General features: G+C 38.7%; 1 protein-coding gene across 1 annotated transcript; it reads left to right on the plus strand.

Moving 5' to 3' along the window:
* The first annotated feature begins 2,417 nt into the window (after positions 1-2,417).
* LOC128647076 (olfactory receptor 6M1-like) lies at positions 2,418-3,365 on the plus strand. The gene has a single exon (XM_053699892.1). The coding sequence runs from the start codon at positions 2,418-2,420 to the stop codon at positions 3,363-3,365; it is 948 nt and encodes a 315-aa protein (XP_053555867.1).
* The last annotated feature ends 10,376 nt before the right edge of the window (positions 3,366-13,741 follow it).

The raw sequence follows: 13,741 nt of genomic DNA on the forward strand, positions 1-13,741 counted from the left end.
TATGCTACTGGATGGCATAGAGGTTCATCACAAGGTAGATAATACACCCATGTATATGGCCTCTTTGTGTCAGGTAGAACCAACCTAGAAAGCCAGAGGCTATTTAACACTCCTTGTATCCACGTTTTAATTGACCTTTTATTATGCTTTTATTTCCCATAACCTTGTAGCCATCCTCCATTTGATATTCTTACCCCTATGTATTATACTTCCAATGCTGAACTGTCAGCGGCCGAGACAGTAGAGGCATACTCATTCCATTGATGGGGATTAAACAAATATTTTTAGATAGCAGACGTAGTACTCTATTAGGTTTATGGATGCAGGGTTGATCTTGACAAAGACCTTTTTATATAGTATTGGCTCAAAAAAAAAAAAATCATATATATAGCCCTCCTTTAACAACATCACAAGTTGTCTTCTATTCTGACCTCCTACTACAAATTGGCCTAGCTCCTGGTATTTTTACTTTGGTTTTGGTAAATGATCCAAGCTTAGCTCTGTTTCACAGTGAGTTGGTTAGTCACTTCAAGATTGCCCCACTTCTTTTATTCACATTGACCTTCTGGCGACGTGGATTTATGGAAGAATTTAACATGCTCTGCCTTTTTGGCTTCTAACTCTTAAAGCTATATGCTTACTATAAACTATGTGGCAAATATAGAAGAACTCCAGTATGACCAATACCTGAGTGTGTGTAGGCCCACAGAGTCTCTAAATAATATAAAAGTTTATTAATTATAGTATGTTACCTGGTTGCATAGCTAACAAAATATAAAATCTGAGGTCATCCTAGGGAGATCCAAAAGTGGTCTCTTCACTCTATTACACCTTCTCTCACTTTCAGACTTATTTTCTGGTTTAAGTCCCAAGATTGGCCTTTTGGGTTTGTTGTGGAAGGCTAGCTTTTATATAGGCATTGTGTATTCATTTGACTATCTTTCAATGTTCATTATTCTGTGGAGTGGATGTGCAGAGGACTTTACATGTTATTATAGAACTAAGATGGACTGCATATTTTCCCTCTTATATGATATGATAATCTACTATATTGCAATTTCTCCTGTCTGTTTATACTATTTGCATGCCTAAAAGAATGCATAAGATTTAAAAAATTGTAGATAAATGCACTATTAAACCCTAAGCTGTCCTAGCCTACAAAATACTAACAATAATCACACAATCAACCCCCATACAGGTAAGAGGGTGGTTAGGAGATTAAAGTCTACAAAATACTAACTAACAATAATCACCCAAACAACCTTCATACAGGTATGTGGGGTGGTTAGAAGATTAAAGCCGAAAAAATACTACATTAACAATAATCACCCAATCAACCCCCATACTGGAGATTAAAACCTATGCCGCCACCTCCCAACACAAACCAGAAATACACTAACACTAACCCCACCTCTAAACCAAACCACCCTCTAAACTAAACCCCCCTCTAAACTAATCCCACTAAGTTACAAAAAAATAAAAAAAATCTAAGTTATAGAAAAAAAATTAAGCTACAGAAAATAAAAAATACATTAATCAAAATAAAAAAATATACGTAACACTAAACTACATGCATGAAATAAAAAAAAATTAAAAATAACAAAATGTTATCCACTTTCAAGACCACTAGATGATGCACTAATCTCTGCTATGAAGTGCTCCAGATACCTACCTAGTTATCTCTTCAATAAAAAATGCCATGGGAATGAAGCAGTTTTGATAGAAGTAAATTGAAATATTTTTCAAATTTGAATGCGCTTTTTGAATCACACAAGAACATTTTTGTTTTTTATATCACTTTAAATAATTATAACTGTAATAACTTTAATGACCAGTTCATTTTCCAATATATAAATTAAGCACAAACTTATTTTTTTAATTGTGTTCATGAACTGAAAGCATATAAAAAAAGTTTGACATCAAAAAGCTACAAAAATAGACACATACATTAAATATAAACTCAATAAATATAATCTCTGTATTAACTTACTAAACTCAGTAGACTTTTTTCATAGGAGAATTTATAATGAATCTAATTACAGTGAAATATTCAACTGGCATTCCCCAGGGATTAGGTTTTAACAGAATATAGGAAGCCCGCTCATAAAGCCATCTTTATAAATTTTTAGCTTGGAGCCCTTTCAAAGGAATGAAACAATTGGATTTCTAATTATCTTTTTTTCTGTTGCAGCATGTCCGACTTATGAAGATCATTTTATAGAGTAAATATCTCTGTTAGTATCTGTGACAAACTAAATATCTTATGTCACATACTTTAAGGTTATTGGTGAATGATTTGTCATTCTAAAGATAGATAACTCTATCATGCTGCATTGTGTGACTAAAGCAACATCTACTTATTCTGAGAGATCACACTTTAACATTCAGATTATTGAGATCAGAATTAACTATTTAGAATGAAGCTGCCAAACCAGACTAATAATATTGAATTTCAACTTTTTGGATTCTCTGTTTTTATCTACATGCCTGTGGCTTCTTTCTTTGTCTTGTTAAGTGTTTACATCTTCAACTTGCTTGGAAACCTTTTTATTATCATAGTGACCAGGATAAGTTCTCATCTTAAAACCCCCATGTATTTTTTTATTTGCAATCTCTCCATTGTGGATATTTGTCTTACTACAGTAACATTACCCAAAATGCTGGCTATCATTGTCTCTACGAAAAAGTCAATTTCCTTTATAGGTTGCATAACTCAGATGTATTTTTTCTTAGCCATTGGAGTTACTGAATCTACTCTACTCTCAGTAATGTCATATGATCGGTATGTTGCTATTTGTCAGCCACTAAGATATTCTATTATGATGAAAATGGATGACTGCATGTATATGGCCATTGGCTGTTGGCTATGTGGGCTTTTCATTGTTTTGCTTCCAGTAATAATAATCTCCAGATTGCCTTTTTGTCATTCTTATATTGTTAATCATTTTTTCTGTGATCTTTCACCTGTAATTCAGCTCTCCTGCAGTGACATTCATAATCTTGAGATGTTTAATTTTTTTACAGCAATTGTTGTCATACTGGGGACATTTTCAATTATTTTTATGTCATATCTGCGTATATTACAGACTATTTTAAATATACCCTCATCCATTGGCAAGAAAAAATCATTTTCTACCTGTGCTTCTCACCTTACTGCTGTTATGATTTATTATGGGTCCCTTGTTTTTATGTACATTAGACCCAAGTCCAAAAGTAACCTGGATTTGGATAAACAAACCTCTGTGTTTTATTCTATAATAACTCCAACACTGAACCCCATGGTCTACAGCCTCAGAAATCATGATATGAAGAATGCCTTTATTAAATTATTCCAAAGAAAAAAATATATTTTTCATGTAACATGAAATGTCTCTGAAAATCACTGATAGCATTATGCATTTTTTTTTTTATTGTATTCTTTTGTGTGCATTGGCTATGTAAGAAGTATTTACAAAGTGATGCAGCTTTTAGATTGCTCCTAAAATCATGGCAAGTTTTAACAAATGTATTACATTTCATAAATGTTAAGGGGACACTCAAGTCAAAATAAACTTTTACAAGTCAGATAGAGCATGCAGTTTTAAGACACTTTCCAATTTACTACCTATATCAAATTTTTCACAGTCATCTTAGGTTCTCACTTTCTGGAGAAATAGGTCCTACTAAGCATGTGCACAAGCTCACAGGGTATATGTATACTAGTCTGTGATTGGCTGATGTCTGTCACATGATACAGAAGGCTGGAAAATGGAAGAAAAAATAAATTTGTGACAAAAAAAATACTGCTTATTTGAAATTCAGAGTAAGTGTTGTTGCCTTTTCTTTTTATTATGTACTTGATAATTATGTAATTCTACTGCATTGAGTGGTCCTTTAAGTTTTAATTTTTTTAAGTTGAAGACAAAGAAAATAACAAAACAAATGTAAAATATATTCAAATAAATTATGTCACTCATCTTTATACATATTACATGTAAACTCAAGGTTTATTGTTGAAAAAAGCTTAAACAGTTATTTAAAGGGATATGGGCTGGGAAGGTCTCAAAAGTATATTTGTATTTATGTGTATTTGTAAGTGATTAGATAAGTTTGTATGTATATATGTGTATGTGGATACACTTGTATGTATGTGCATGGTTGCAGTGTTTTAGATGTATATTTCAAAAGAAACCTATAGTTTAAAAGTAAATGAAGAACTCCACTATTTACAGGGACACTCAACTAATTCATATAGAGCACACACGTTTAAATAACTTTCCAATTAATTTTCATTAACAAAATGTCCAGTCAATATGTGATGTTTGAAAAACTGCAATCAGGGCATCTTGTGCACTCATGTTATTTATAATGCTTCATGTAATTTTAAATAGCACTAGCTCATATTTCACACATCATTCATGCATATTTATAACTACAATTAATGTTGAACAATTGTGTAAGTTATTTTATATATATAGTATTTTATATCATTTTTTTACTGAGAAGGTGCCATACAGTAAGACAAATTTGTACAGTATATGATATTTATTCATTTTAGTTAATTTCTCAATATATAATTTACATACCTATGCAATAGTTATGGTTTAAATGTTTACAAAATAGTCATGGTCCTTACAACAAGGTAACAAATAAAAGGAATTATTGTTTTATTCAGCCTTAAACATAATATAAAGATGATGTGGGCAAAAAAGAGAATGTACTACCAAGAGATTTTATTAATAATTTCAATAAAATTAAAATTAACTTTTTTAATGCAGCTGACAAATCTAATCACTGATATTGAATTTTAAATTCTTGGAATTTTTTCTCCATGCATATTGCTTTTTTCTATGTTTTTTTATGTGCTTACACCTTCAACTTGCATTGAAACATTCTCAGGATTAGAGTGAGTGGAAATCAATATGCAGGAATAGTTAAACTGTAAACTGAAAGTCTTTAAAATATTAGAGTTAAAAAGAGCAGTCCAGCAAAAAAGCCAAAGTTCAGGAGATCAGTCCAGTAACTAGGTACCAAGGGGGTAAACAAGAGTAGAGTCATGGAACAGGCCAAAGTTCAGGTACCATCAACTAGGTACCAAGAGGGAGAGGTAGAAGCAATGTCCAGCAGGTATAGGTGAATATGCTTGCATAGGATACCAGATTGATGGAGTAGTGATAACAGGATTCAGGTAAGCTTCTATTGGTAAAGCACTAACAGGATATTCAGCAGGCACTGGATGGCCAGTGAATACTGTTGGTGTGGCTGCCACGGGAAATCAAGTAAGTGCAGTGGTTTTAGCAGTATTTGGGTAAGCTCTCACTGGTACATCAAGCACAGGAGACTCAGCAGACACAGGGCACTCAACAGGTACTGTTGGTGAGGCTGCCACAGGATACCAGGTAAGTGTAGGAGGTTCAACGGGATTCAAGTAAGCTTCCACTTGTCACTGGTACAGCAAGAATATAAGACTCAGCAGGGACAGGATATCCTGCTAATACTGTATGTGGGTTGTACTGGGAGGCTTCCAATGGAAGGTACAGCAGAATGTAGGTAAGCTGTCCCTATGTCATGTTCCGGTGTATGCACTCAGGACACAGACCCTCGGGGCAGTGGTAGGGATTTGGAAACACTGACCCCTGAAACGGGGAAGAGTATCCTGGATGTGGATAGATGATATTCTGTGATTCATAATTGCAAAAAGTTATTGTAGAATTCATGGAGAGTAAAACATATGTATACAATATATTCTGGCTTCAATGAAAACATAAATTGATACTGTGACATAGTTAATAGGAGTAGCTGCAGGACTGATGAGGGGAAAATATAGCAATGTAAGACGTTCAGGCTTCAGAGTAAACTGGTAGAAGATTGACTCATAGATGCAAACTAAGGTCTGTTGCAGGTTCACCATACATAATATTATATAGAGCTGTATGTCAGTAATAAGCAGAGCAGCACAGGTGATAGACAAGTTGCAAGTTTAAGGCATGAAATACTGTTTGTGCATATATTGGTGAATCACAGGAAAGCTGTTTAACTGAACACATAGATGCAGAGTTCTGAATATATTAAGATATTTTGAGGAGGATATTTCAGCTATGACAACTTGTAGCAGAGAATAGTTATAAAGTTCTGAGTAAGATGCTGTTGTAGTAATTAGAGAGTGATTATAACCAAATACATACTTGTAATTTAGAATAAGTTCAGAGCTTAAGTAGCAGTGTCCAGGAAACAAAATGGATGTATATGGATACTTGCGATTAGATGATTTTAAGCATAGCTAAAAGGAAAGGCTGTAGTTTGAATATGCTGGTAAAATCCATGCTGGAACAGTTACAGACCTCTGTTGTTCTGGAACAAAACTTTAAAGCTAATGCAATGCACATTAGGCGTGGAAATGGTTTAAAAAGAGGCTGAGGGAATCAGGTGCATGAATGATTAATTAGACAGGTAAGTTGAATGCAGATACTGCCCAAACAGTATGATCGTCAGTAGCAGGGAAGGTAGTCTTAAAGGGACAGTGATATCAGGCAGGTATTTGTTACACTCTGGTACAGCAAGCACAAAATACTTAGTAGGCTCAGGAACAAGGTAAGTAATAGCATGATGCTCAGAAGACATATGAGCCAGGTAAGTAACAGCTTGGGACTCAGCAGGCACAGGAGCAAGGTAAATATAAGCTTGAGGCTCAGAAAACACAGAAACCAAATGCACACAATAACTAAGCTCAGAGGGATGGGCAGAGTGTCTTTTTATAGGAACTCCAACACATGTAGCCATTTAGCAGGGAATTCCTGTAATAAGTTATGGTCCCTATAAATTAGTGTAAATTAATGACGTGTGCAGTCAGGCAAAATCAGCAGCCACTGCAAGAAAAACAAGGTAGGAGCCCATCACAGGCTTGTTTCAGGTAAGTATTTTTTTACACTCATTATCATAGTAATCAGAAAACGTTTTTAAAAGCCCATGTATTTATTTATTTGTAATCTCTCAGTTGTAGATATTTACCTTATTACCATAACATTACTCAAAATGTTGTTAATTATTGTCTCTCAGAAAAGAAAAAAATCTGTTCTTTGCATAATCCAGATATATGTTCCCTTAGCTGTTGAACTCACTCACTTTTTTCTACTTTCAGTTATGTGTTATGACCACTATGCTGCCATTTGTTGTTCATTTAGATATTGAATAATTGCAATATTTACAGTCCTTTGCTGTTGACTATGTGGACTTAGGTGTCGATCACAATTAGAAAAGCATCAAATTATTTATCTAATAAAATCCCCATATACTTTACTCATGATTTTTTGTGACAAAACATAAGACACAATTTTTCAAAAGGATTGTGATCGACACATAGAGCCCAGTGATCTAAAGCTCTCTGCTTAGGTGAGATGCTCTAAGACGTCTCGTCAATACAATGAGGTCCCTCAAAGAATTTTAGAAAGACAAATTTTACCTTGAGATCTCACTATCAGGGCTCTGTATATGAAGAATAAACACCTATATTACAAAATAAGGTCTAAAATATATAAAGTCTCCATCATGGGGATTTTCGGGACCTTAATGTTTTGCTTTCAGCAATGTTCATTTCCACACTGCCTTTTTGTCATTCTTACATCATTAACCATTTCTTACGTGATAATTCACCTGTAATTCAGATTCCTACAGTGATATCCATCATTTTTAGATGTTTAATTTTTCCAACCATTGTTATCGTCCTGTAGATATTTTCGATTATTATTATGTTCTGTTATGCACTAACTAGTACTAAAGCCTGTGTACACGGGCCATTTTTTTGCAGTACAGCGGTCCCACCCCTTGCTCTCTCCCCCCTCTCTTTTGCTCTCTCTTCCCCCCTCTCTTTTGCTTTCTCTCCCCCCTCTCCTTTGCGCTCTCTCTCCTTTCTTTTGCTCTCTCTCTCCCCTCTTTGGCTCTCTCCCCCCTTTCTTTTGCTCTCTCTCCCCTTTCTTTTGCTCTCTCACCCTCTTTTGTTCTCCCCCCCTCTTTGGCTCTATCCCCCCCTCTTTGGCTCTATCTCCCCCCTCTTTGGCTCTCTCTCCCCCCTCTTTGGCTCTCTCCCCTCTTTTGCTCTCTCTCCTCTTTGGCTCTCTCGCCTCTTTGTCTCTCTTTCCTCTTTGGCTCTCTCTCTCCCCCCTCTTTGGCTCTCCCCCCCCCCTCTTTGGCTCTCCCCCCCTTTGGCTCTCTCCCCCCCCCTCTTTGGCTCTCTCCCCCCTTCTTTGGATCTTTCTCCCCCCTCTTTGACTCTCTCTCCCCCCTCTTTGGCTCTCTCCCCTCTTTTGCTCTCTCTCCTCTTTGGCTCTCTCTCCTCTTTGGCTCTCTTTCCTCTTTGGCTCTCTCTCTAGCCCCTCTTTGGCTCCCCCCCCTTTTGCTCTCCCCCCCTTTGGCTTTCTCTCCCCCCCTCTTTGGCTCTCTCTCCCCCCTCTTTGGCTCTCTCCTCTTTTGCTCTCTCTCCTCTTTGTCTCTCTCTCCTCTTTGGCTCTTTTTCCTCTTTGGCTCTCTCCCCCCCCTTTGGCTCTCTCCCCCCCCTTTGGCTCTCTCTCCCCCCCTTTGGCTCTCTCCCCCCCCTTTGGCTCTCTCCCCCCCTCTTTGACTCTCTCCCCCCTTTGGCTCCCCCCCCCTTTGGCTCTCTCCCCCCTCTTTGGCTCTTTCTCCTCTTTTGCTCATTCTCTTCTTTGGCTCTCTCTCCTCTTTGGCTCTCTTTCCTCTTTGGCTCTCTGCCCCCTCTCCTGCTCCCTCTCTGGCTCTGTCTTAATTGAAAGCCTTTGCCTCTCTGGCCATGCCCCCATTACGGCACACCGCCCGGCCACGCTCCATCATGGCGACACCCGCCCGGCCACGCCCCTCACCGTGCCCGGCCACACCCCTCGCTCCCCCCCCCCCTTTGGCTCTCTCCCCCCTCTTTGGCTCTCACCCCCCTCTTTAGCTCTCTCTCCGCCCTCTTTGAGTCTCTGTCCCCCCTCTTTGGCTCTCTACCCTCTTTCGCTCTCTCTCCTCTTTAGCTCTCTCTCCCCTTTGGCTCTCTTTCCTCTTTGGCTCTCTCTCTCTCTCCCCACTTTGCCTCCCCCCCTTTGGCTCTCCCCCCCTTTGGCTCTCTCTCCCCCCTCTTTTGCTCTCTCTCCTCTTTGGCTCTCTCTCCTCTTTGGCTCTCTTTCCTCTTTGGCTCTCTCTCTCCCCCCCTTTGGCTCTCTCCACCCCCTTTGGCTCTCTCCCCCCCTTTGGCTCTCTCCCCCCCTCTTTGGCTCTCCCCCCCTCTTTGGCTCTCTCCCCCCCTCTTTTGCTCTCTCCCCCCATCTTTGGCTCTCTCTCCTCTTTTGCTATTTCTCTTCTTTGGCTCTCTCTCCTCTTTGGCTCTCTTACCTCTTTGACTCTCTCCCCCCCCTCTCCTGCTCCCTCTCTGGCTCTGTCTTAATTGAAAGCCTTTGCCTCTCTGGCCACGCCCCCATCACAGCACCCCGCCCGGCCATGCCCCATCGCGGTGACACCCGCCCGGCCATGCCACTCACCGCGCCCGGCCACGTCCCTCGCGACACCCGGCCAAGCCCCATCTCGATGCTCCCGTCGGCCACGCTCCCTGACACTCCGCTTCAGCCTTGCTCTGTGCTGAGTGCTGAGTGTCAGGATCCAAATGGCCATGTATGTTTGTCACGTGCAGTCTCTACTGCGCATGACTGCATCTGACAAACATACTTGGCCATTTATTATATAGGATGTATTATGGTACCTTATGTTTATATGCATTAGACCCAATCCAAAAGCAAGCTGGACTAGGGTAAACAAACTTCATCTTTTAATTCTATAATAACCTCAACACTCAAGCCATGGTCTAAAGCCTTAGAAAGCATACTTACATTTTACAGATTTCTTGGGATTTCATGTAAGGATGCTTAGTAAACTAATAATGCAAGTTTGTTTTCGCCAATGCTGAATAAATTTATTAACCCCTAAACTGCCATCGCTGACACCTATATAGACCTATTAACCCCTAAACCGCCGGCCCCCTACATCGTAACTATTGTATCTATAAATAAAAACTTGTGAAATAAAAAAAAAAACTAATATTGAATTATAAATTAACCTAACATAACTATTCTAATAAAATTAAAAAAAAAACTACCAATAAAAAAACCTAAATTATAAATTTAAATAAACCTATAACTAGGGAAAAAAATAAAAAATCTAACATTATAAAAATAATAAATGAAATTTTTAATTATTATAAAAATAATAAAGCCCCCCAAAAACACTCCCTAACCTACAATAAACTACCAATAGCCCTTAAAAGGGCCTTTTGTAGGGCATTGCCCTAAGTTAAACAGCTCTTTTACATACAAAAAATTAAAGTCCCCCTAAAAGTAACCCCCCCACTCAACCAATTTTTAGAGCTGTTTAAATTAATGCAATGCCCTAAAAAAAGGCCTTTTAAGGGCTATTGGTAATTTATTGTAGGTTAGGGGGTGTTTTTATTTTGGGGGGTTTATTTTTATAGGGCTATTAGATTAGGTGTAATTGTTTTTATTTTTTGTAATGTTAGATTTTTAAAATGTACTCGTAGTATTAGGATTTTTTAAATTTGTAATTTAGGTTTTTTATTTATTTATTTAGGAATTTTAATTTCTAGTTTTTTTATTTTATTAGAATAGTAATGTTAGGTTCATTTATAGTTTAATCTTAGTTTTTTTTATTTCACAGATAAGTTTTTATGGATTTGGATGGGCGGCAGATTAGGTGTTAATAGGTATAATAAAGTATTTGCAATGTGGGAGGGTGGCAGTTTAGGGGTTAATAGGTAGTTTATGGGTATTAGTTTACTTTTAGTTTACTTTGTAAAATTTTAGTTATGAGTTTTGTGAAACAGTTTTGTTTCGCAAATCCATAACAACTGGTCTCAGATAGCAGAATCGATTGTGTTGGTGTAGGCTGTAACACAAGCATTTTAGCCAGACCGCACAACCTGTAATATGGCGCTATGGAAAATCCCATACTCAAACGTCATTTTTTAAGTGTGGCATGGAGGGTTGCATTAACACTAAAATGCTTGCGTTACAGCCTATACCGCCACGACTCGTACTATGCGTTACCGGCCATTCCACACACAATGGCCAATATTTCAGTGGTATAGCCGTACCGCACCTTAATACAAAACTCTTAATCAAGGCCACTTTTAGGAACATTTTCATCATTAATTGAACATCCTCTTACTTAAACTTCTCCATGGTGAATGTTTTTGGTTTTTTTATGTAGTAAGAAGCATATCAATAATAGTTAATGTTTCTCCTAAGGGTAATACAGTAGTTGTCAAGGCATTCGAAGTTCAAAATCCAAGTGGTGGCCTGTTAAAATTACTGCAAATTAATTTGTGTGAATTCACGGTAATTTACGCTCCCCATATTTTCTATCGGCTAGATTTAGAGTTTGGCGGTATATGGGGTGCGTAAGCTACGCGTGGTTTATGTCTAACGCACAGAGTTTTTTAACGCGGGTATTTATAGTTTATAAACAACCATCTAATGATACTCCTAACGCGTGTATTTCACACGCGGAATCTCGCCCACGTTAGACAGTCTCCCATAGAGATCAATGGAAAAACAAACAAACACGCTTTTTTCATCTAACACTCGATCTCGCGAGAAATACGTACAGCTCCGTCATATCACGTATACCACATAATGCACAACAATAACACGCCGCAAATGTCACAACAACAATCACAAAATAAAGCACATAAGTATTACACATTCAGAAGCGGGGGGAAATTTAATACAATAAAATACAGGGAATACGCATATACTTTAAGATGCGGAAATACGGAAAATAACAACAAGAAAAAATAAATGCACAATCATACACTAGCAAAATACTTGCATTCAATATTACTATATATTAGGACAAACATACATATACAACACTTCATTAATACCACACCATCGCAAATTAACATTTACACAGAATACGATGGGACAATGTTAGAGAAAACGACAACTATGACATCATCGCATTCTGCACATTCCACAAATACTAACTCGAAATGAGCATGCGCAAATTCACACACCTAATACACATTGCACAAATACTAATTACTAATAAAGCACACCTGAACACAATTTACAACGCAAACCGGTACATCATTACATGGTATATAAGCACCACACAAGCATGGCTTCTTTGACTGTGTTGCTGGTGGGTTTTGGAGATTGGAGAGTTCAGATTTTGTGCATTATTGTGAGTGAGTTAGTGTTAGTGTGAGAGAGTCAGTTAGTGTTATCGTGAGTGAGTTAGTGGTAGTGGTAGTGGGAGTTAGTGAGAGTTAGTGGTAGTGTGAGTTCGAGAGTTAGTGGTAGTGTGAGTTAGAGAGTTAGTGGTAGTGTGAGTTAGAGAGTTAGTGGTAGTGTGAGTTAGAGAATTAGTGGTAGTGTGAGTTAGAGAGTTAGTGGTAGTGTGAGTTAGAGAGCTAGTGGTAGTGTGAGTTAGTGAACGACAGTTGGTTTGGGTGAGTGTGCGAGTGCTTTTTCTGTAAACTTAACACATTTACACACAAACACATTCAATACATACATACACTTATCAATAACACTACATACACTCCATACCCCATACCCTCTCATACTACACTCCATACCCCATTCCCTGTAGTCCCATTCCCTTTCATCCCATTTACTCTTATCCCATACCCCATCCCCATCCCATCCCCATCCCCTAGTTACATTTAGTTTACATATCCTCCTTTTAGTCTTCTTCTTCATTTTGTTTATTTAAATACTCCTTACCCTCTTATTTATATCCCTTTCACACTTTCAGCACTTTTTTTGGCTTTTTAGTTCTTTATTTTGACCCCCTTTCATTTGATCACACTTACTTTTTGTTTGCTTAGTTGGGGTTTAGTTTAGGGAAGAGATGGAGGGCAGGCAGGGGAGAGGTAGAGGGGGGAGGAGAGGGTGGGGGAGAGGAACAGGACAGGAAGGGGGGCAGGAAGGGGGGCAGGAAGCAGGGGTGGAAGCGGTGGGTGGACCCAGCCACTTTGTTCAAGATGAACAAGTGGCTGGGCCCAGTGGCGGACAGAGTAGGGCCTCACAGTCCTGGAAACAGAGGGCATCGTCACAGGGGAAGGCCAAGGCGACTAGGGAGGCAAGGTTTTCTATGGAGGAGAAGGAGGCCCTCGTAGAAGCCTATATGGCCAGGTATAGGAGGCTGCAGCATCAGAAGACCACCCCGACTGAGAAGAGGAGGCTCTGGCAGGAGATAAGGAATGCAGTCAATGCAGTGGGTGGCCGGAACAGAGATATGGACTCTATTAAACATCGCTACCGGGACTGCAAGATGGAGCTTAAAAAAAAGATAACCCGGGACTCCCAACATGGCGCAGGAACCGGTGGCGGACCTGCACTGGTAATCGAGTACTCCCGATGGGAGGAAATGTTGCGTCCCAGCATCTCTGAGGTGGATATAGTCGTATCGGAGGAATCGATACCGGGAACCTGCCATTCTCATCTGACGGTAAGCTCATTTAAGAATAAATTAACATACGAATGTATTTCAAGGGACACTATACGCAAAGATTTCCTTTCATGATTAAGGTAGAGAATACAATTTTAAACAACATTCCAATTTACTTATATTACCTAATTTGCTTCATTCTTTAGATATACTTTAATGAAGAAATAGCCATGCACACGGTGAACCAATCACAGGAGGCAGCTATATGCAGCTACCAATCAGCAGCTACTAAGCATATCTACATATG

Source organism: Bombina bombina, chromosome 2 (genome assembly GCF_027579735.1).
Source record: "Bombina bombina isolate aBomBom1 chromosome 2, aBomBom1.pri, whole genome shotgun sequence".
Lineage (NCBI taxonomy): Eukaryota > Metazoa > Chordata > Amphibia > Anura > Bombinatoridae > Bombina > Bombina bombina.